This window comes from Hippocampus comes, unplaced genomic scaffold (assembly GCF_001891065.2).
Source record: "Hippocampus comes isolate QL1 unplaced genomic scaffold, H_comes_QL1_v1.1 scaffold51, whole genome shotgun sequence".
Classification (NCBI taxonomy): domain Eukaryota; kingdom Metazoa; phylum Chordata; class Actinopteri; order Syngnathiformes; family Syngnathidae; genus Hippocampus; species Hippocampus comes.
The window spans coordinates 3810653-3833681 of record NW_017805497.1 but is presented as its reverse complement, the minus strand read 5'-3'; the positions used below and the strand labels follow the sequence as shown (position 1 = coordinate 3833681).

The 23029-nt window shown below is 40.9% G+C and overlaps 1 protein-coding gene across 3 annotated transcripts; it reads left to right on the top strand.

Moving 5' to 3' along the window:
- Positions 1 to 4499: 4499 nt before the first annotated feature.
- On the top strand, positions 4500 to 20968 carry LOC109519893 (choline transporter-like protein 1). Of its 3 annotated transcripts, none has more exons than XM_019876741.1 (16): positions 4500 to 4720; positions 4968 to 5054; positions 5616 to 5758; positions 7022 to 7158; positions 10631 to 10724; positions 10800 to 10969; positions 11594 to 11683; positions 11764 to 11906; positions 12970 to 13156; positions 14039 to 14207; positions 14926 to 15082; positions 15172 to 15255; positions 15915 to 16052; positions 16457 to 16693; positions 16809 to 16883; positions 20586 to 20968. In XM_019876741.1, the coding sequence occupies exons 1-16, from the start codon at positions 4697 to 4699 to the stop codon at positions 20589 to 20591; spliced, it is 1941 nt and encodes a 646-aa protein (XP_019732300.1). In that variant the 5' UTR covers positions 4500 to 4696; the 3' UTR covers positions 20592 to 20968. The 3 variants fall into 3 exon arrangements, with proteins under 3 accessions (XP_019732300.1, XP_019732299.1, XP_019732301.1); XM_019876740.1 differs by lacking the exon at positions 20586 to 20968 and adding an exon at positions 16981 to 17028; XM_019876742.1 differs by lacking the exons at positions 4500 to 4720; positions 4968 to 5054; positions 5616 to 5758; positions 7022 to 7158; positions 20586 to 20968 and adding exons at positions 8122 to 9229; positions 16981 to 17028.
- The last annotated feature ends 2061 nt before the right edge of the window (positions 20969 to 23029 follow it).

The window sequence follows — 23029 nt, the reverse complement described above, 5'->3', positions numbered from 1 at the left end:
TGCTGTTCATGGTGAATCTGGAGCAAAAGGCCACACGAGGACACCCATTACAAATGGACAACAGCTCAGACATCAACTCACCATAACAGTCTCTAATGTTACTTTTTCAAATTAATTTCTGCATTTTCACTTTCGAGACTCTAATTTGCAGTGCTGTTGAAATACCCAAGTATTATACTGACAAGCATAACAAAGATAATGGTGATGCAATTTCTACGGACCGGCCTGTTTAAGCAGCACAGGGGAAAGCACCAGTGGTCACAAGCTTGGTTAAAAATGACCCGTTTCTGATTCACTCCATAATTCCTCACTGTTCAAGCCCTTTGGCTTCTTAAGTGGAGCAGTGACGCCCCAAAGGAAACAGCTTCACATTCCTAACCACTTTAGTTTATTATTGGAAAAATACGTCACTCTAAATCACTGGCATTGAAAATCGTTTCAGAGAAAGTCTGCCCATTAAGGGCAAAGTAGGTGACAGCAGAGTCCTCCCCCAACCAGTCTGCTGGAGTCACAAGCGTTCCACAAGAAGCAGTCATTTTAAATTTCTGCTTGCTGGGCATTGAATAAAAATGTTCTGAATCGCTTCTGATAATAAACATTTTTAATGACATTGTAATAATCCTGGGTTGAACCAAGCGCTGGACAAAGTGATGACTTGTTTCTTAACTTTCCAAAACAGAGAAAAATGACTGGGTTGAACCAAGCGCTGGACAAAGTGATGACTTCTTAACTTTCCAATAATTTAAAACAGAGAAAAATGGCAAGCCATCACAAGCTGGCTGTGGCTGAGTGTAGGAGATTGTCCAGTATGCAACAAATGAGCCAAAAAAAAATCATTGCAGGCGGAACCCTAGGGGGCCTCAGCCTGGAAACACGGCTTGTGGTGCAATTTACCGTGGGAACAGGAAGTACAAGTTATTGAGGGTACTCACCATAACAAACTGCGGGCTAAAATAATCTATCTAATCTTTGTGTGTGTGTGTGTGTGTGGTGGGTGGGTTCCTTTGGTTAGATGCATGTGTATCATCTCGGACAAATTCTTTTATGACGAAAGGACAGTGGGGAAAAAAGACATGCTGAGAAACTACAGTGTTCCCTGTGTAGCATCTGGTCTGTTCTCTCGTACGCTCTGTACTTCAGCTAATGTGTCATGCACATTTAGTCTTGGATACAGTCTACGTGATTATCTTCCTGACACGTGAATTGCAGAATAAAAGCAAATCGACTAGGAATGTGCACGGATGATGGTTGCTTTCACAAAAAGGTCAAAACTGAATCACGCAGTGAAACTGAAAACACAAGTCATGTTCCAACACAACAAAATCATTCATCCAAAAGGCTTGAAAACAATTACATCTTGGTGGTAATCACAAAGCTGCTATTCTGTGAGCAGTTTCCTTGGACTCAGTGACAAATGTATCCTCTTGTCCTCTCGTGTGAGGGCCAATCTATCCTTGTGTTTAGCGGGCCAGAATAGTGATGTGGTACTTTGACAATTTTCCCCCCCTCGCACCCACCCAGGATTCGGCAGAACATGTGCAGCTTTGGCTTGCAGTCTTCTCTGAGAGATGTAGGAAAATGTGTTGTCCTTCAACACTGTTGCCAAAGCATTTGTGGGCTGTCACTTTTGAGTCCCAAAAAGCCAGGAGATGAGTGGCGTCATTATGTGATTGTTTGCCTGCATTTTGTTGCCAACTGCATCCTCCCAACACCTGCTCTCCTTCTTTCACGTAATGCTGACCAGATGACTAAGTTTCGCAAGATTTAATTGAACCTGCAATGGCTTCCGTGCTCAAACAATACATAAGCAACATTCTGGGACGATCGTCAATATACTGTAACCGAAGCATGGGGAGCATCGGTTAGAGTCGTCTACTGCCATTTTTTTTACGTGTAAGTATTTGACCACCAGTGTATCCTGTATCTTATGTGGACTATAAAAATATGTTCTCAAGCTGTCAAATGAGTGTCAAGGGAACAAATAGTGTCTCTTTGAGGGGACACCTGCAGTGAAAAGACATTGTACCCCTAAAATTAGAATTTTGTACAAAACAGTCTGAAAGTTAACTCGAGACAACCGCCTCCTGAGAAAATAACATGTCCTCAAGTTCTGGGAAATGGTGAACTCATTCCAGCCACATTCATGTGATGAGACATTTGCTTGCATTGGTGATATTCTTACAGTACAGTACTCAACCCCACTAGAAATGCCATGTTATGAAAAGGGAGCTGTATTCCGCTAATTTTGATGAAGAGGTCTGGAGAATTGAACACAGAAACCAAAACCAAGGGAAAACAAAGACAGCCTTTTGCCTTGACTGAGAGCATAGACTGCATCTGGGAAGCCTGCTGGCTAACACAAAGAATTAGGACGTGTTTGTTTGTTTTTTTATCAGCACATTTTTATTTAACCACTGTTGGACTGTCCTCTATTGTCCAAGAATGACAACAGTCGAAATAAGAGAATACGTCAATTGCAATGGCAATGCAGGGGAGCAGTAGATGCCAAACTCAAATCGCTGTAAATGGATTGGGATCCTTTATAAATCAAGACTATTCATTCATTCATCCAACGAAAAACTAAGTGGGCCCATTGTGTGTATTGGGAAGAGTTGACAACACCCAAAACACACAATATAAGATCCACGAACCCAGTGGCATGTATGGCATGAAGACCGTAGGTGGGTTCATAACATTCAGTATTTAGGCTGCCGAACTTTTACATGCTGCTTTGTTGGTGGTATCCAGTTTTGTTTATATATTAAAATCATTTTAAACACTGATAAAACCAAGATTGTGGTTACAAATATCTTAACAGCGAAGGAAAACCGATAGAATAGGTTTGAAAATAGAAGTACTGTACTTTTTTTTTTTTTTTTCAGAAATAGAACCTGCTTCTCTCTCAGGGTCAGAAAGAAATTAGGAACAAAGCTCTTCTTGCCCATTCTTGACTATGAGTACGTGCTTTATATTGAGCGTGTCATTCAAATATCTCCAATCCTTGGCGACTGTTTTTCATTCTGCACTTGTTTAGCTCTTTTACATCCATGAGGAGTAAACTTGGAGGAAAAAAAGCCTTCAGGTTTACTGCCCCATAGCATGGCAAAGGCTATTCTTCTGCTGAAACTGAAACTGTCTGAAGTTATTTCACCTTGAGTTTTCCATTCTAGCCTGAGAGACTAACAGCTTGAGGCCACTGATGAGCACCTGTGTTTGTTTGTTATTGTGTTACATTTACTTAAGTAACTTTCTGGATAAATTGTACACGTCAGACTGGTTTAAATCCAACATATTTTTTTAAAATTTTGCTTTGACTTGAGTATATTTTTTTAGACACTCTTCTTTAACTGTGTTACACCGGCTTCCATATATTACTTTGCATACATACGTTATTGGCATTTATTATAGTTTGTGCGGTTTATTTGTTTTAGTTCGTCAGAGACACTTGCCTCAAGTGCCGTCACTTGACTTTGTTTCACCAATCCAGGGTGTCTACAAGCGATATTTGACTCCATTTCACCAACCAAAAGGAAACAGGCATTCAATAACAGTGCACAAAGGCTACATTTTTAAAGTGACTAATGTATGTGTATGTGAAGCATGGCAGAAACAAACATCGGATGAAAGAATTCCATGTGACCTGCATTCAGAAGAGCCAGAACACCCCTGTCCTCACATTCAATCTGTTTTCATGTTACAACTTAAAAAGATCTGTGCCTGCATAAAAACCTAAATAGCCATTCTAAGAACTGCAGTCGAATTTAGGAAAACACATTTCGGTTTTCAATGTCTTAATTGATGTTGTTTTCCACAAATATTTTATTTATTATTTTACACTTACGTCTGTTTGAACTTCATGCTGATAAAAAAAAAAAAAAAAAAATCAAGTTACTCACCAATTACTCCGTACTGGAGTAGCTTTTTCCCACACAGTAATTATTTGGAAGACTAGTGTTTTATTTAATACTTCAGTCTTGTGATTCAAATGCAACATGAGTACACTTTTGGCTCTTCTCCCCACTTCTGATACCGACAAAAACTAGTTTGGGTGTGGCCCCCTATGTTCCGTTTTCTTTGAAGCAGCCTACTGGCAGCCACTGGGAGAACATTTTCACTTGTTTTAAATTGCATTTGAAACCTAGCTGTTTTACGAGAGACATTTGATGCAAAGCCAGACAATTATCATCCCATTTCATTGTTCCCTCGTCCCACCACACCAGCAAACGGCTCCGACTGCTGCGCGCCACAGTTTTGGAAAAAAAAAGAAAAAAAAAGTATTTGCTGCGTTCCGTAACACTCGGAAATTAGATAAATACAAAAGCCGAGCTTTCTGTCACACTCTAGACAAATGTTTCACGAATAAAACACAGAATGATGCGATAAAATGGTAATTTATCATTTAAAAATAAGACATCAGTGACAACATTACCCAATGTGGGCGTCTGGGTAATTTCGTGTTAGTAGTATTAATATTTCCGATAACAATGAAGGCACCATGAGTTATTTTGTTGTCTTCCGCGTTTACCTGAGGGAAGTTAGCGAAAAATGGCGTCCTTTGCTGAATACATAACGCTACATTTTTATCGGATGTAGGGCTAGGAAGAAATGAGCTGCGAAACAACTAAACTTTAGTCAAAGAAAGCCCGCTGAAAGTTGTCTTTTTTGACTCGCTACAGTTGTCTCTTTCTCGTCTACAATGGGATGTTGTAGCAGCACGGAGGTAGGTGTGCTTAAAATTGAAAGAAAATCGACAATGTGAACCATCTCAGCGCCATCCGAACAGTGGTGCACGTCTGATGTTGTGCGTGTATAACAATTCACGTCACTTTTCAGACAAAGGGGGCTTGTTTGGCCAGCACAGCCATAACTTCGGGGACTCGCAAACAACCGTTTGGGCTTGGCTCTGCCCAGCTCTCTCCAAACTAAAATAGTCGATCAGAAGTTTCTGTCTGTTCATGTCTTGGCAGAGTAAACGTGACTGGAGCCCGCTGAAGGAGCGCAGTTGCACGGACATTCCATGGCTCATCATCTTCACACTCTTCTGCATTGGAATGGTATGTGTGCCATTGAATGCTTGCTCGGTAGATGTTTTGTGAGAACTTGGAAGTGTTTCTATCCTGTGTCCTCATGAAACATGCAGGTCACCTCACTGCAATTCAGCTTAACGTTAAAGCCAAAGACAAGAGGAAACTCAAGAGATGTCTGCTTGAGACTGGATGCTTAAAAATTATGCTCACCTCGTGGCTATACTTCATACGGTCATATTGTTGTGTTCAAATTAAAGTCTTAGTCTTTTTGTAATTGCCATCTTATTTGTTTGTTTTTAACTTGTACTTGTACTTTTTGACTGTTTCGTTGAGCAGTATGCCACAGTAGTAACGGTAAAGACTGAGTGAATATGAGAGGACAACCAAGGAAGGCAATGTAATTATAAGGTCTGTGCCAAATAATTTCAGTGGTCTCAAAGCAAATGACTAAATCCTAATTGGAGCTTTCGAATCAACTTGATGCACATTTGTCATCATCCAAATTGTCGTGCAGGCACAAATAGGATTTGGGAAGAAAAAAATTATTTAACTATTTATTAACGTTCCATTGTTCTGTGCTTCATGCAGGTTTGTATATGTGGCTTCACCATCGCCACAGGAGCTGCCTCACGACTTATTTCAGGATACGACAGCTATGGCAATGTATGTGGTCACAACAACAGCAAGATCCAGGACGTTGAGCTCAGCGGCCGGAACATGCTTGAAAATAAGTGGGTGACTGACGCTACACAACAGCCATCTCACGACCATCATTTTCAAGCCCAACTTGCAGATTATCAGTATTTTAACACAACACAACAAATAATGGCATTGTCATTAATTTTTTTTTCCCACAAAACATGGAAAACGGAACCAAATTTTTTGTTTTTGCTAATTGCTTTTCAAGGGTAGAAATGAATGTTACTGCTTAACTCATTCAATCCCCATGACGTGTAAATACGTATTGAAAATCTGCTACGGCTCGCTACTCCTTTCTTTTTTTTTTTTTTTGCGCCATAGTCTGCAGAAGGGTCTGACACAGCCGCTGACTAAAGATCAGGCTCGTCGGCATTGTAAATCATTTAAAATCTGTCCAGCAAGTGGCAGCGTGTGTTCAGGGATCAGTCATGATCATGCTGCAGAATAAGTAGAAGAAGACAAGGGGGAGGGATGCATGGGCGATGTTCTGTCCAGTGGAGTAGCTTGTAGTTAGTGCATTCGAACGAGTAGTGATGGAGAAACCAAAACAATTAATCCGTGACGATGCACACGCACGAAAATGCAGGGTGGTGAGGACACAGTCTTGACATAGATGGCTAACACATAGTGAAAGTAGCAAGTTTCGCTGAAGCCAATGACATCTTTTAACGTTCTCAATGGTCATGCTTATTATGTAAAAGAAATAAGCTGGAGTCTGTTAAAACTTAAAAACAATACTGTGTGCTTACTGAAGCATGAAATCCAACTATGAACTGAGGAAATAGACATTGTCGAACCATTTCTAATTGTAAAGCAGCCCTCGGGACATCATGTACATGCACTTGTATGTTCTTGTTAACATTCTTCACATATCTGAATGAAAGGGAAAATGAGATTAAAAATACAAATCACATGTTTTTATACATTCTCAGAAATGTGTTTAGTGATGTGGTAGATGTCTTCTGCTGAATGGTAAGGTACAGCAGCATTCAGCCTACATGTCCAGTGTTACCAAAACAATGGCGCATGCTTTATTGGTGCTTGATTTTTTTCCATCAAGCCTTTTCTGGTACAATGAGACAACTGTGCAGCGGGGGGGCGGCAAATGTCACCGTTTTTTATGGTCTTCCCTCACTAGAACTCCTGACTTGCATTCTAATGCCCCACTGGACTTCGGTTTTAATATAAGGCAACTGTGTGTTTATGCAGTATTAAAAAAAAAACAAAACTAAACTCCACCTAAAAACTAGGTGAGGGAGCAGCTCATTGACATTTTCTATTTGTGTGTCTGTCAGGTATGTATTCTTTCTGGACCCGTGCAACATTGACGTCATAAACAGGAAGATGAAGAGCGTTGCTTTGTGTGTCTCCAAATGTCCTGCGACTGAACTGAAGACCTATTTCGATTTAAAGCAGTTTGCACTGACTAATGGTGAGAAATGAAACAAGTTGTGTTGGTTAAGTTTGTACTTGAAGTGCAGCTAAAAACGACAACACTTCAATGACTACAACGTCAATTCATACAAATGATTTTGTAACACCTCAATACCGCTAACCGATTATTGACCATTCAATTATAGTACACTGCGTCATTATCCCTGCTGTGATCCTCTCTCGCTTTCGCTCTCTCTCGAGCTCTCTCTTCGGAAATACTTTTCTAATTACCGTACTTTACGGACTATTAGGCACCGCTTTTTATTTGCCGCAATATCAGTGAACAGGTCTATTTTAAAACATTTTCATACATAAGAGGGACCGGGTAATAAAGCATATCATATTTGTGAAGCATTGTATGTTAAATATTATCCATTATCTGATCCGCTTATCCTCACGGAGGTCGCGGGCGTGCTGGTGCCTATCCCAGCTGTCTTGGGGCAGGAAGTGGGGGAAACACAATACTGGTTGTCAGCCAATCGCAGGGCTCACATAGCCGAATAACCATTCACGCTCACAATTACACCTAGGGACAATTTGGAGTGTTCCATCAACCTGCCACGCATGTTTTTGCCATGTGGGAGGAAACCAGATTACCCAGAGAAAACCCACGCAGGCACAGGGAGAACATGCAAACTCCACACAGTAATGCCAGAGGCAAAATCGAAACCTGTACCTCTGCACTGTGAGGCCGACGTGCTATAGTCGAACACCACGACGCCCCGATTGTTAAATGGATTATTCATTCTAATTGTACCCTACGTTTATTTGATAGATTCAGAACGGACACGAAATATGAGTAGCGCCGAATGTCTCTGTTGCTTTTGGGGTTACCTTGAGAAGAGGAATGGATCCTTTGACAGACGAAAAAAAAGTTTGAATATCACAAGTCAGTTTTGGGACGGGTTGTTTGGCTAACCTCCCCACCCCTTTTTTTTTTTTTTTTTTTGCGCCATAGTCTGCAGAAGGGTCTGACACAGCCGCTGACTAAAGATCAGGCTCGTCGGCATTGTAAATCATTTAAAATCTGTCCAGCAAGTGGCAGCGTGTGTTCAGGGATCAGTCATGATCATGCTGCAGAATAAGTAGAAGAAGACAAGGGGGAGGGATGCATGGGCGATGTTCTGTCCAGTGGAGTAGCTTGTAGTTAGTGCATTCGAACGAGTAGTGATGGAGAAACCAAAACAATTAATCCGTGACGATGCACACGCACGAAAATGCAGGGTGGTGAGGACACAGTCTTGACATAGATGGCTAACACATAGTGAAAGTAGCAAGTTTCGCTGAAGCCAATGACATCTTTTAACGTTCTCAATGGTCATGCTTATTATGTAAAAGAAATAAGCTGGAGTCTGTTAAAACTTAAAAACAATACTGTGTGCTTACTGAAGCATGAAATCCAACTATGAACTGAGGAAATAGACATTGTCGAACCATTTCTAATTGTAAAGCAGCCCTCGGGACATCATGTACATGCACTTGTATGTTCTTGTTAACATTCTTCACATATCTGAATGAAAGGGAAAATGAGATTAAAAATACAAATCACATGTTTTTATACATTCTCAGAAATGTGTTTAGTGATGTGGTAGATGTCTTCTGCTGAATGGTAAGGTACAGCAGCATTCAGCCTACATGTCCAGTGTTACCAAAACAATGGCGCATGCTTTATTGGTGCTTGATTTTTTTCCATCAAGCCTTTTCTGGTACAATGAGACAACTGTGCAGCGGGGGGGCGGCAAATGTCACCGTTTTTTATGGTCTTCCCTCACTAGAACTCCTGACTTGCATTCTAATGCCCCACTGGACTTCGGTTTTAATATAAGGCAACTGTGTGTTTATGCAGTATTAAAAAAAAAACACAACTAAACTCCACCTAAAAACTAGGTGAGGGAGCAGCTCATTGACATTTTCTATTTGTGTGTCTGTCAGGTATGTATTCTTTCTGGACCCGTGCAACATTGACGTCATAAACAGGAAGATGAAGAGCGTTGCTTTGTGTGTCTCCAAATGTCCTGCGACTGAACTGAAGACCTATTTCGATTTAAAGCAGTTTGCACTGACTAATGGTGAGAAATGAAACAAGTTGTGTTGGTTAAGTTTGTACTTGAAGTGCAGCTAAAAACGACAACACTTCAATGACTACAACGTCAATTCATACAAATGATTTTGTAACACCTCAATACCGCTAACCGATTATTGACCATTCAATTATAGTACACTGCGTCATTATCCCTGCTGTGATCCTCTCTCGCTTTCGCTCTCTCTCGAGCTCTCTCTTCGGAAATACTTTTCTAATTACCGTACTTTACGGACTATTAGGCACCGCTTTTTATTTGCCGCAATATCAGTGAACAGGTCTATTTTAAAACATTTTCATACATAAGAGGGACCGGGTAATAAAGCATATCATATTTGTGAAGCATTGTATGTTAAATATTATCCATTATCTGATCCGCTTATCCTCACGGAGGTCGCGGGCGTGCTGGTGCCTATCCCAGCTGTCTTGGGGCAGGAAGTGGGGGAAACACAATACTGGTTGTCAGCCAATCGCAGGGCTCACATAGCCGAATAACCATTCACGCTCACAATTACACCTAGGGACAATTTGGAGTGTTCCATCAACCTGCCACGCATGTTTTTGCCATGTGGGAGGAAACCAGATTACCCAGAGAAAACCCACGCAGGCACAGGGAGAACATGCAAACTCCACACAGTAATGCCAGAGGCAAAATCGAAACCTGTACCTCTGCACTGTGAGGCCGACGTGCTATAGTCGAACACCACGACGCCCCGATTGTTAAATGGATTATTCATTCTAATTGTACCCTACGTTTATTTGATAGATTCAGAACGGACACGAAATATGAGTAGCGCCGAATGTCTCTGTTGCTTTTGGGGTTACCTTGAGAAGAGGAATGGATCCTTTGACAGACGAAAAAAAAGTTTGAATATCACAAGTCAGTTTTGGGACGGGTTGTTTGGCTAATGCTAAATGCTATATCGGTGGACAGTTGAATTACTGTAAACAAGTCCTTGTACTCAACATTATCCACCGTCTCGTCCCGGCAGCCTTTGGTCGCTGGCTATGGAGTTTACTTCAGGTTCCCACATTATAACACTGGAAACTCGCTGTCAGAAATGCTCAGGTTGCATTTGTCATATCTATTCTTGACTAGCATTAGGCTCGAAGGACAGAATCTTTTACGATTCTTAGACGCAAAAGCAGGAAGCATTTCTAGTTGCAGTATGCAGTACGACGAAAACATGCACAACTGCTCGCGATTAGATGTGGATGACAATACAAACGTAACACGAAGGAATTTGAACCTGAACAATCGACATCCATCCATTAATAAGGCACACCGGATTACAAGGCGCATTGTCGATTTTTGAGAAAAGTCAAGAATTTAAAGTGTATTTTATTGTCCGAAAAATACAGTACTTTGACAATGTCTTTCTCTGAAAAGGATCTGCCCTCTGCACATATGATATCAATCCAGCAAGATACCCGGGCAACTCTGATCGATTTACTAAATGTCCCAAGCTCCCTGTTCCAGCAAGGTAATCAAGCTTTTAATGTTTTGCTTTTCATCAGCTGCTTATACCAATTTTTAATTGCACCCTTTTTTTTTTCAGTAAATCGGTGCCACTGTTCCGCCGTTGCATACCAGCGGACATCAGCTGCTATGCGGAATTGGCCCTCTCCTTTTTCACATTCATTAGTGACAACAATGTTTTCCGCCGAGTCGTCGCTGGAGTGATGGCCAGCAAGGACATCATTATGGGACTTTGTGTGCTGTCCTTAGGTGAAGCGCGCGCACACACACACACACACACACACACACACACACACACATGCACACAAAACACGCACATATACCCTGATGAGCTATGTTAAAAAAGACATGGCAAAGCACAGAGAAACCATGAGGAAAAGAGCACCCAACCCGTCCTCGTTCTTGGCCCACCACAATAGCGGGGTTCGGCATGGTGGACATCTGCCACGTTTGCAAAAATTCATGGACCTTTGTGTGGTGGAGGAATTCACCGCTCTCCTTCCTGTTTGTGTAGGCCAAAATGTTGTGTGAAATCCTCTTTTTCCCTACTTCCCTTGTTCTACCTCACTTCCCAAAGCCGTTTGATTCAAAGATAGAAGACAGTTTAAGCCAATGAAGGTGACAGACTGGTTTTATTCAGTGCACTCATCTGTGGCAGAAGTGGCTCTGCCTCCTCCTCAAGCTAAAACCATGTGATTAGCGGCTAGTCGACGTCACGCTCTAAACGCAGTGGTGGAATAGTAAAGTTGACGAGTCTGTGCAACCTCTCATTTTGCATCACGGTTCGACCGCCAAATTTGGAGTGACTTTTGAGGCATACAGTATTTCACCTGAGTATTTTAGTTGAACTTGAAATTGTTTTGTTTGATGCAGTTCTTTCCCTGATCATGATGGTCGTCATCCGTTACATCTCCAAAGTGCTGGTGTGGATTCTCACTATTCTGGTTGTCATTGGCACTCTAGGTAACTGCCGACACCTGCTACCTGTGTTTCTTGCTTATATTTAAAAACAAAACTGTAGTTGGTGCCCAACCTTTTTGCAGGAGGAACAGGCGTCCTCTGGTGGCTGTATGCGGACCATAGGAACGCCCTCAAAACCAACACCGCCTCTGTCTTTGGGAAAGAAGTAGCGGCTGATAATGTGAAGGCGCTTCTCGTGTATGCCATTTGTGCTACTGTTTTCATGGTATGTCAGCAGACGTTTTGTTTTAAGCATCTGATTATTCAAACACGAGACGGCAAAGAACACAATTGCCGTTGCTCTTTATATCTTTGGATGTTTTTCTGTTCGTGTCATTTTAATAATTTAGAGGGGATCATTTGGTTTAATTTTGCCTTTCATTTTTCGTTCTCAAACAGATAAGTTAGAGCAGCATGTGATTAAGCCACTACTGGATGATAAGTGTTGTTTTCAGTCATATTGTGGAAATGGAATGGATTTCATGGCTCAAACTACCGCCTTCGTGAAATCTTTATTAACTCTACAATGTTTTAAATAAGATTTTATAATTATTAACAGTCATAAAAGTGCCAACTCTGATGATGACACCGGACAAAAGCATTGGCACTTAAAATTTTCTCACACTCAGTCTGTTGCTCCGATGAGTACAGTACAGCTGCGAATGAGGACTATATTTTCCAACGTTAATAATTTGTACTATTAATGTACCACAATTTGTGATCCCAAAAACATTCAATGACATTTAAAATGCATCTCACATTGCTATTAAAAATAAAGGGCTTATGGATGATTTGATTCAACAACAAAAAAAAAAAAAAACACAAAACAAAACAAAATAGCCTTACTGGATATGTTCATGTACATTCACTTGTGTCAAAGACTGCAATGTCCACTAATAACCTAGGCTAAACTTACCTTCTCCCCGACATGCAAAGCTTACCTCTCAGTATTCCTATTTTAAGAGACGGCGCTTAGACTGTATCGTATGGCATCGTCGGTCGTTTCAGAAAGAGCACGAAAATGGCAACTAGGTGAGTTTTTCGTGAAATAGCTAGGAATACAGTAGATATGCAAATGGGGCAATTTGTGAATGGTGAACTGCGAATATGCAGGGGTCAAGTGTCACACCCCCTTCCCCCAAAAAGTGTTATTATTAATTTAAGGCAACCATTTGAGAAGCATATTTTTATTTATTTATTTTTTTTTCCATGTGAGAAATTACTTTTTCGGTCCAAAGTTGTAATTTGATCAAATGTAAGGCTTGTGGAACCCACTTTCTCTCCTCCAGGTGGTTCTCCTGCTGATCATGGTCTTCTTGAGGAAGCGCGTGGCACTCACGATTTCTCTGTTCCACGTGGCTGGAAAAGTGTTCATCCACATTCCCTTGCTGGTCCTGCAGCCTTTCTGGACCTTTCTCTGCCTGATGCTCTTCTGGGTCTATTGGCTGGCCGTCTTTCTCCTCCTCGGACTTTCAGGTTGAACGCGGCGAATTTTTGTCTGCTTTTGTATGCAGTGCGTTAGTTTTGTATGCTAAATAAGTTGATCGTGAGGCCCTTTCCAACTTCCAAGAAGTTAGTTTTGTGACATTTTGTCCTGATCTCGTGGCGCAACTTAACTCCCACATCCGGAATCTTGTGCCGGTCTCGTGGTGTGGGAGGACAGAGTCAAAGAGCCGCTTCTCTTCTCATCTCCCACTTCTGTTTTCAGTCTTGCAGTTAGCTCATGATTATTCTCAGCAAAATTTTGCCATTTGGCCACTGAGCTGTACAAAGAAACTCTAAACAACGCAATTCATGTCCTTACACGAGTGGAACATCTTTGTGGACTAATCAAACCAAAGTGAAAATGATAAGAGAGGCATTCTAAAGCGTTTCGCCCCTAATTCGTGAGATTGGATTGCTTAATTTTCAAAATGTATTGCTCATTCTCTTCATGAGTGTTAAATCAGGGAACGAATCATCTTTGTTGGTGTTCAAAAAAAATTATTTGATTTTTTTTTTTTATGTAGTGTAAAAAAATCCTTGGAATGGTCAATTTTGTTTGTTTTAAGGTATAATTACCAAAGTGATGACAAAATAAATTCACATTTTCACTCTGTGATATGAATCAATACCAATTTAGCAAATTAAATTTATGGAAATTCTGCTTTCCTACAATATTCAAATTTATGAAGAGGCATCTATAAATGAGTACTTTTTTTTTATTAATCTTTTAGTTGATCATATTCAATTAGTTTATAGGTTGGTGACAGTCCACCTGTGCGAAGTGCCTTTTGTAATATTTTACTGACCTTATCTGGCAACGAGTTCAACGAATCAGATATAATCCAACATGTGTGGCACTTCTGCTCTTTACAGGAAGCCCGGTGAAAAACAACTCCACAAATATGGTGGAGTATCCGATGAATGGACCCGCTCAGTACTTGGTCTGGTATCACGCAGTGGGTCTCATCTGGATCAGTGAGTTCATCCTCGCCTTTCAACAGATGACCATCGCTGGTGCTGTGGTCACCTACTACTTCACACGGTAACGACCAGTCATCGTCTGGTGGGGTTTATTAGCATAATATCGTTTTTTTTATTCCTTGTTGGTGTCATTCCACAACAATCTTACCCATGAGAAAGTCATGTGGATTGAATAAATGAATGTGCCCAACTCAAATTGTTGCCAACATATTGTGGGCATCACCTGGATGTAGTTGGTGTGGAGGGAGTACTGCAAAACACAAATACTGTACATTTTTGGACTTCTTATTCAAAGGATCCAAATTTTCAAGAAGGACATTTGAGAAATGCCTAGAACAATTAATGAACAAATCATCCAGTTCAAATTGACATTACATTGTCGTAGAATGCAATTTTCAAATCGTAGAGGCTGCTTTAGTTTGGTCGGTCAGAAGGCTTTGTACGTATTGTTGTATATGTGTTTAGCAATATAGTGTCCAGATAAGATGTGCAGTCCACGTGTTTACATGTACTTGTTTCACGAAACACGAAAAAGTGACATGAGAAAGCCACAGATTTGCTTGGATTATTATGGTAATCTGATTTATGACTTTTGTTCACTTTTTTAGTTTTTCATATTAAATCATTGTTCATTGCCTTTATTTTTACCTACTCCTAACAGATCAAATCCAAATATTATAATGCATATTTTGCTTGAATGGATGGTATAAGCTTTCCTGGAATTTTTTTTTTTTCTTTTACTGGCAGCCATCCGTATTTTTATTGTTGCTCTTCTGCAGGAATAAATCGAACATGCCATCCACTCCTATCTTGTCCGCAACGGTTCGTACCCTCCGCTACCATCTCGGTACTCTGGCCAAAGGCTCCTTCATCATCACGCTGGTCAAGATTCCCCGTCTCATCCTGACCTACATCCACAGTCAACTCAAAGGAAAAGTGAGCCTACCTGGGAAAAAAAAATCAAAATAAAATTCCACTCCTAGGGTTACTTTTGTGATGCTAACTTTGTGCGATATCTTTCCCAGGAGAATGCGTGTGCTCGCTGCATGCTAAAAACATGCGTGTGCTGCTTATGGTGTTTGGAAAAGTGCCTGGCATACTTGAATCAGGTAAGTGAAATCCAGTTCGGTCTTGGGCTGGGCGATAGGGCCTTAAAAAATGTTTGTTTGGTTTTTTTTTTTCCCCACAAAAAAAAAAAAAATCAAGATTAATGATTTTCTTCTAGTTACGTTTTAAATGCTTGGCATGACTTGTCAAATAGCAACACAGCATCACCTCAAGCTCTGGCACACACACTTTTCTTCTGTGGAGTTCTTCAGGTGAGGCAAGGCGACCCCAGCAAAACATTTGCACCTTGGTCACATATATCTCGGGTCAAAAGTTGGCAAAAGATTACACGTCGATGAATCGCATGCAGTATAATTGGACACCATGTGTTTGGCAATGTTCAACACTATTGACTCTTCATTGCTTTCCACTGGGCAAATCATTGTTGAAACGACTCCACGCATGTCTGTTTCTTAGCAAGAACTAATGTTGCAAGTCATTTTTTTCAAAAAGAGTTGCAAAAAGGGTCAGGAAATTCCTTTGATATCTTTGCAGGTCTTAGTTTGGCAAATCGTGTTTTTTTTTCGATAGTAGCTCCTCTGTGTTCGTGCTTATGTTGTTGCGTGTACGCTAGCAAAGATGTGCCACCCAGCCCCTCGGCAAAAACATGACATGAGCATTTCATGAATTTAATGACTCGACCCAATGTGTGGTTGTATAGAATGCTTATACAGCCACAGCCATCAACAGCACCAGTTTCTGCACATCAGCTCGTGATGCTTTCGTCATCCTGGTGGAGAACGCCGTGCGAGTAGCGACCATCAACACCGTGGGCGACTTTGTGCTCTTTTTGGGAAAGGTACCGTACTCAAGCCCTTAAATACACTAGCTCACTAAAATGACAACGCCCCAACATAATTTTAAAATATGTAATCAACTGTTTTCATGGGATAACACTAAACCAAAGACAGTTTGGTACAATGTCGCAAGGTTGATTAACAGTGTAAATTTACTTTCCCCTCAAAGTAACTCAACCATACGCCGCAACAAAAGTGAGTACACCCCAAAGTGAAAATGTCATGTGTGTATTTTTAGCCATTTTCCCCTCCCGTTGTTCTGTGACTCTTTAGTTATACAAGATCTCAGGTATAATAGATGACAAAAAAAAATGTGTGGGGTGTACTTTTGTGAGTTCTCCACATCGCTCAGACTTGGCGTTCTGCCGACCTGACTAATCTTTTGTGATGTGTGTCTGCATGATAGGTGCTCATTGTGGCCTGCACGGCATTCGCCGGCGTGCTGGCATTGAACTACCAGCGCGAGTATACCGTGTGGGTCCTTCCCCTCCTCATCGTTTGCGTGTTTGCCTACATGGTGGCCCACTGTTTCCTCTCGGTTTTCGAGAACGTGGTGGACGTGCTCTTCCTCTGCTTTGCTGTCGACAGCAAGTACAACGACGGCAGCGCCGGTCGGGAGTACTTCATGGACAAGACCTTAATGGTACCAGCAGCGCTCGTATTGTTTGTTGAATTTTTACAGGTCTTTTTCGTGGTAATCCCCACTATGTCATAGAAATCCACCTTATATATTTATTTATTTTTGTTTGTTTTGCCAGGAATATGTTGAGAATAGTAAGAAAAGTGGCCGTTACAAGCCAGAGGATGGAAGTGGACGAGAGATGAAGCCTATGGTGAGTTCAGAAATGTTGTTCAGTTACATTGCGAGCTGCTACATGCTTGTGCAAGTTAATTCAACTGAATGAATTCAACTTTTTTTTTTCTTTGCAGACGTGAGAAGGGATGCGAGATTAATGGAGAGAGTCATAACCAAGGAAGGCATGTCCCACGGGCAGGAGCCCCCGGGGACGACCAAGGACACGCTGGAGAGACTATGTCACCCAGCTGGCCTTGGAACGCCTCGGGATCCGCCAGGAAGAGCTCGAAGAAGTGACTGGGGAGAGGGAAGTCTGGGCTTCCCTCCTAAAGCTGCTGCCCCCGCGACCCGACCCCGGATAAGCGGTGGAAAATGGATGGATGGATGGATGGATAGTGTAAAAAAATCCTTGGAATGGTCAATTTTGTTTGTTTTAAGGTATAATTACCAAAGTGATGACAAAATAAATTCACATTTTCACTCTGTGATATGAATCAATACCAATTTAGCAAATTGCATTTATGGAAATTCTGCTTTCTTACAATATTCAAATTTATTAAGAGGCATCTATAAATGAGTACATTTTTTTTTTATTAATCTTTTAGTTGATCATATTCAATTAGTTTATAGGTTGGTGACAGTCCACCTGTGCGAAGTGCCTTTTGTAATATTTTACTGACCTTATCTGGCAACGAGTTCAACGAATCAGATATAATCCAACATGTGTGGCACTTCTGCTCTTTACAGGAAGCCCGGTGAAAAACAACTCCACAAATATGGTGGAGTATCCGATGAATGGACCCGCTCAGTACTTGGTCTGGTATCACGCAGTGGGTCTCATCTGGATCAGTGAGTTCATCCTCGCCTTTCAACAGATGACCATCGCTGGTGCTGTGGTCACCTACTACTTCACACGGTAACGACCAGTCATCGTCTGGTGGGGTTTATTAGCATAATATCGTTTTTTTTTATTCCTTGTTGGTGTCATTCCACAACAATCTTACCCATGAGAAAGTCATGTGGATTGAATAAATGAATGTGCCCAACTCAAATTGTTGCCGACATATTGTGGGCATCACCTGGATGTAGTTGGTTTGGAGGGAGTACTGCAAAACACAAATACTGTACATTTTTGGACTTCTTATTCAAAGGATCCAAATTTTCAAGAAGGACATTTGAGAAATGCCTAGAACAATTAATGAACAAATCATCCAGTTCAAATTGACATTACATTGTCGTAGAATGCAATTTTCAAATCGTAGAGGCTGCTTTAGTTTGGTCGGTCAGAAGGCTTTGTACGTATTGTTGTATATGTGTTTAGCAATATAGTGTCCAGATAAGATGTGCAGTCCACATGTTTACATGTACTTGTTTCACGAAACACGAAAAAGTGAAATGAGAAAGCCACAGATTTGCTTGGATTATTATGGTAATCTGATTTATGACTTTTGTTCACTTTTTTAGTTTTTCATGTTAAATCATTGTTCATTGCCTTTATTTTTACCTACGCCTAACAGATCAAATCCAAATATTATAATGCATATTTTGCTTGAATGGATGGTATAAGCTTCCCTGGAATGTTTTTTTTTTCTTTTACTGGCAGCCATCCGTATTTTTATTGTTGCTCTTCTGCAGGAATAAATCGAACATGCCATCCACTCCTATCTTGTCCGCAACGGTTCGTACCCTCCGCTACCATCTCGGTACTCTGGCCAAAGGCTCCTTCATCATCACGCTGGTCAAGATTCCCCGTCTCATCCTGACCTACATCCACAGTCAACTCAAAGGAAAAGTGAGCCTACCTGGGAAAAAAAAATCAAAATAAAATTCCACTCCTAGGGTTACTTTTGTGATGCTAACTTTGTGCGATATCTTTCCCAGGAGAATGCGTGTGCTCGCTGCATGCTAAAAACATGCGTGTGCTGCTTATGGTGTTTGGAAAAGTGCCTGGCATACTTGAATCAGGTAAGTGAAATCCAGTTCGGTCTTGGGCTGGGCGATAGGGCCTTAAAAAATGTTTGTTTGGTTTTTTTTTTTCCCCACAAAAAAAAAAAAAATCAAGATTAATGATTTTCTTCTAGTTACGTTTTAAATGCTTGGCATGACTTGTCAAATAGCAACACAGCATCACCTCAAGCTCTGGCACACACACTTTTCTTCTGTGGAGTTCTTCAGGTGAGGCAAGGCGACCCCAGCAAAACATTTGCACCTTGGTCACATATATCTCGGGTCAAAAGTTGGCAAAAGATTACACGTCGATGAATCGCATGCAGTATAATTGGACACCATGTGTTTGGCAATGTTCAACACTATTGACTCTTCATTGCTTTCCACTGGGCAAATCATTGTTGAAACGACTCCACGCATGTCTGTTTCTTAGCAAGAACTAATGTTGCAAGTCATTTTTTTCAAAAAGAGTTGCAAAAAGGGTCAGGAAATTCCTTCGATATCTTTGCAGTTCTTAGTTTGGCAAATCGTGTTTTTTTTTTTCGAGAGTAGCTCCTCTGTGTTCGTGCTTATGTTGTTGTGTGTACGCTAGCAAAGATGTGCTTTCAGCAACAGAAGCTGACTTGAATTCATTTCAAAAATTGATGAATCACCCAGCCCCTCGGCAAAAACATGACATGAGCATTTCATGAATTTAATGACTCGACCCAATGTGTGGTTGTATAGAATGCTTATACAGCCACAGCCATCAACAGCACCAGTTTCTGCACATCAGCTCGTGATGCTTTCGTCATCCTAGTGGAGAACGCCGTGCGAGTAGCGACCATCAACACCGTGGGCGACTTTGTGCTCTTTTTGGGAAAGGTACCGTACTCAAGCCCTTAAATACACTAGCTCACTAAAATGACAACGCCCCAACATAATTTTAAAATATGTAATCAACTGTTTTCATGGGATAACACTAAACCAAAGACAGTTTGGTACAATGTCGCAAGGTTGATTAACAGTGTAAATTTACTTTCCCCTCAAAGTAACTCAACCATACGCCGCAACAAAAGTGAGTACACCCCAAAGTGAAAATGTCATGTGTGTATTTTTAGCCATTTTCCCCTCCCGTTGTTCTGTTACTCTTTAGTTATACAAGATCTCAGGTATAATAGATGACAAAAAAAAATGTGTGGGGTGTACTTTTGTGAGTTCTCCACATCGCTCAGACTTGGCGTTCTGCCGACCTGACTAATCTTTTGTGATGTGTGTCTGCATGATAGGTGCTCATTGTGGCCTGCACGGCATTCGCCGGCGTGCTGGCGTTGAACTACCAGCGCGAGTATACCGTGTGGGTCCTTCCCCTCCTCATCGTTTGCGTGTTTGCCTACATGGTGGCCCACTGTTTCCTCTCGGTTTTCGAGAACGTGGTGGACGTGCTCTTCCTCTGCTTTGCTGTCGACAGCAAGTACAACGACGGCAGCGCCGGTCGGGAGTACTTCATGGACAAGACCTTAATGGTACCAGCAGCGCTCGTATTGTTTGTTGAATTTTTACAGGTCTTTTTCGTGGTAATCCCCACTATGTCATAGAAATCCACCTTATATATTTATTTATTTTTGTTTGTTTTGCCAGGAATATGTTGAGAATAGTAAGAAAAGTGGCCGTTACAAGCCAGAGGATGGAAGTGGACGAGAGATGAAGCCTATGGTGAGTTCAGAAATGTTGTTCAGTTACATTGCGAGCTGCTACATGCTTGTGCAAGTTAATTCAACTGAATGAATTCAACTTTTTTTTTTCTTTGCAGACGTGAGAAGGGATGCGAGATTAATGGAGAGAGTCATAACCAAGGAACCTATTAATAACGCCGACAGAAGATTTTTAGTTTTTTGTTTTTGTTTTGTTTTTTTAACTTACTTACTCTGACAGAAGATTCTTTGTTTTGTTTTTATGACACTACAGTTTGGGGCTTTGTTCAAAATCTTTCAAATGTCTTTCTTCAACCCCAAATACAGGTTTGTTTTTGTTTTAAAGCTCACCAAGAACCGATTTAACATGGTTTAACATGTTTGGGAACTAAAAACACTCGGTGTACATTTTTCAGCTTTGCAATAACTGTTTGACTGTTTTGTAACTGTTTTTGTACCTCAAATAAATACGTAAGGTCTCTTGTGATCTGGAATTCACAAACTTCTTCCTGAATTGTACGCCTCCCTTCCTAAACAGCAGGGGGCAGAAATGCATTGAAGTTCAATCATCAAGTCATACTGTCGTGGATGTACAAATTAGGCAAGTTAAAGCAAAACAAGTAGATAATATAAATTGTGCATCTCAATAAATTATAATAACTTGGAGAGCTTTTTTTTTTTTGTATTTCAGTTCAAGCACTGAAATTCATATCCAGTACATTCACGGCACGCACTGAATCCGATTTTTATTTTTCATAGGTTTATGACAAATCAACTTTGGTTACAGTTGCACTTTTAAAAGGAACTATGGAAACATGAGATACTCATTCACTAAGATGCACGTCTATTAAATGTGCTTCCGTGTATATGAAGGTCTCTTGTACTTCAAAAAGCATCTGCCTTTCTGATAAAGCACATTAAACAGTTTTTGTTCCTCACTATCCATTATAAGCGGATGAGAAACAGGAAGTGAAAAGAACTGGTCCTAAAGGTTAGTGAGAACCAAAAACAAATTAAGGAAGAGAGTTTTATAAAACACCCACACAGGAAATATCTTGTCTGATTTTTTTTCAATCGTGAACAATCTCGATTGCCTCCGTTTTGTGTGGAACCTAACCAACCTTAAACTGAAGCTAGCGTTCCAATAAATCATCCTTAAATCGGATTAATATGACATCATATCCTCACATGCCTTTTATTAATTTGTTGATATAAAAATGGTGTCGGATGCACATTGGTGAGAACTTGTCCCCCCAAAAAATTTAAATCAGGGAAGTTGTAAAAATCAAGTATTTTCAGGAGATGCCAATCAAAGACGACACATACAATCTCACTGATGCATACATTACTGCCTGGTGCCCATTTGCCTTCCAGTGCCGAGTGAAGCCACAATGCCATTAGGTCATCGATGGGAAAGCTCTCTTTGTATGCTGCTGCCTGTCTCCTCCCATAAAACCCACAAATACAGAGGAGCAGCGCTTGATGGCCAGCTTTAAGTCACAGCTAAGTGATCCCTTTAGTACTCACAGAGCGCAAGTCGTTCCTGGAAGCCCTTTGTTGAGAGGGCGAAAAAGACAGGAAAACACCTCTTTTGGCAGGCCAGGATGGAACATTTGAGTGATTACGCGGAAAGACAGGAAAACACCTCTTTTGGCAGGCCAGGATGATTTGATTTGAGTGATTACGCGGATTTTTTTGTTTTTAATACATAGAGTACCTTCAGTCACTTGAAAGTATGAAATTGTCATGACTAAAGGTTAAACAGTAGAGCGGATCCTTTAGTTTGGTAGCAGAGTAAACCAAATTTGCTTTTTTTTTTACACTACAATACAGTTTTGAGTACATTGAGTTACTTCATGACGTTTTAGTAGTAGTTAATAAATACACAAAATGTAGAAAAGTGACTTTTCACTACAACTCTTTTTTTTTTCTTGGAACAAAAACACATTTTTCTTGTCCATTATGTTAACAGATAAATGCATTCTGGCTTACTACTGTAGGCAGCCAACCAGTCAGAATGAACTCGGATTTAGTATGAAATGTTATGCACGATAAATCGTTGAAACAATGTTTAGTTCATTGACTCATTTAGTTTTTTCCTTTCTTTTGAATGTTACAATGGCTTCTTGACCCGGGAATTTGAGATGGAAAGGTCCCCAGACCAATGGGCGGACATTTTGTCTTTCTTCTGTCATGTGATGAGGCCCCGAATACCAACAAATGAGCAGTCACAGTGTTCTTAGGTCATAATGTTTGGACTATACTATGCATATTATAAGTGTCTTCAATACGCCAGGCTGACATACATCTCTACCAGTCTGGTTATTGTTGGTTCCTGCTTCATTCTCTTCTTTCTCCCCCAAGACCAGCACACCTTCCCCCTCCTACTTCTCCAAGACCAGCACCACCTCATCACTAAAGCCGCTGGTGCGCTGTTGCGCATGCAAGCAGGCTTATAAATCGTCTTGTATTTGTTGAACAGTATTCTGTAATTACCTTTTGTAAAAAATGTGGTGGCGGCGGTGGGGTGTATTGGACATTATTTTGGAATTAGGGCTTATTT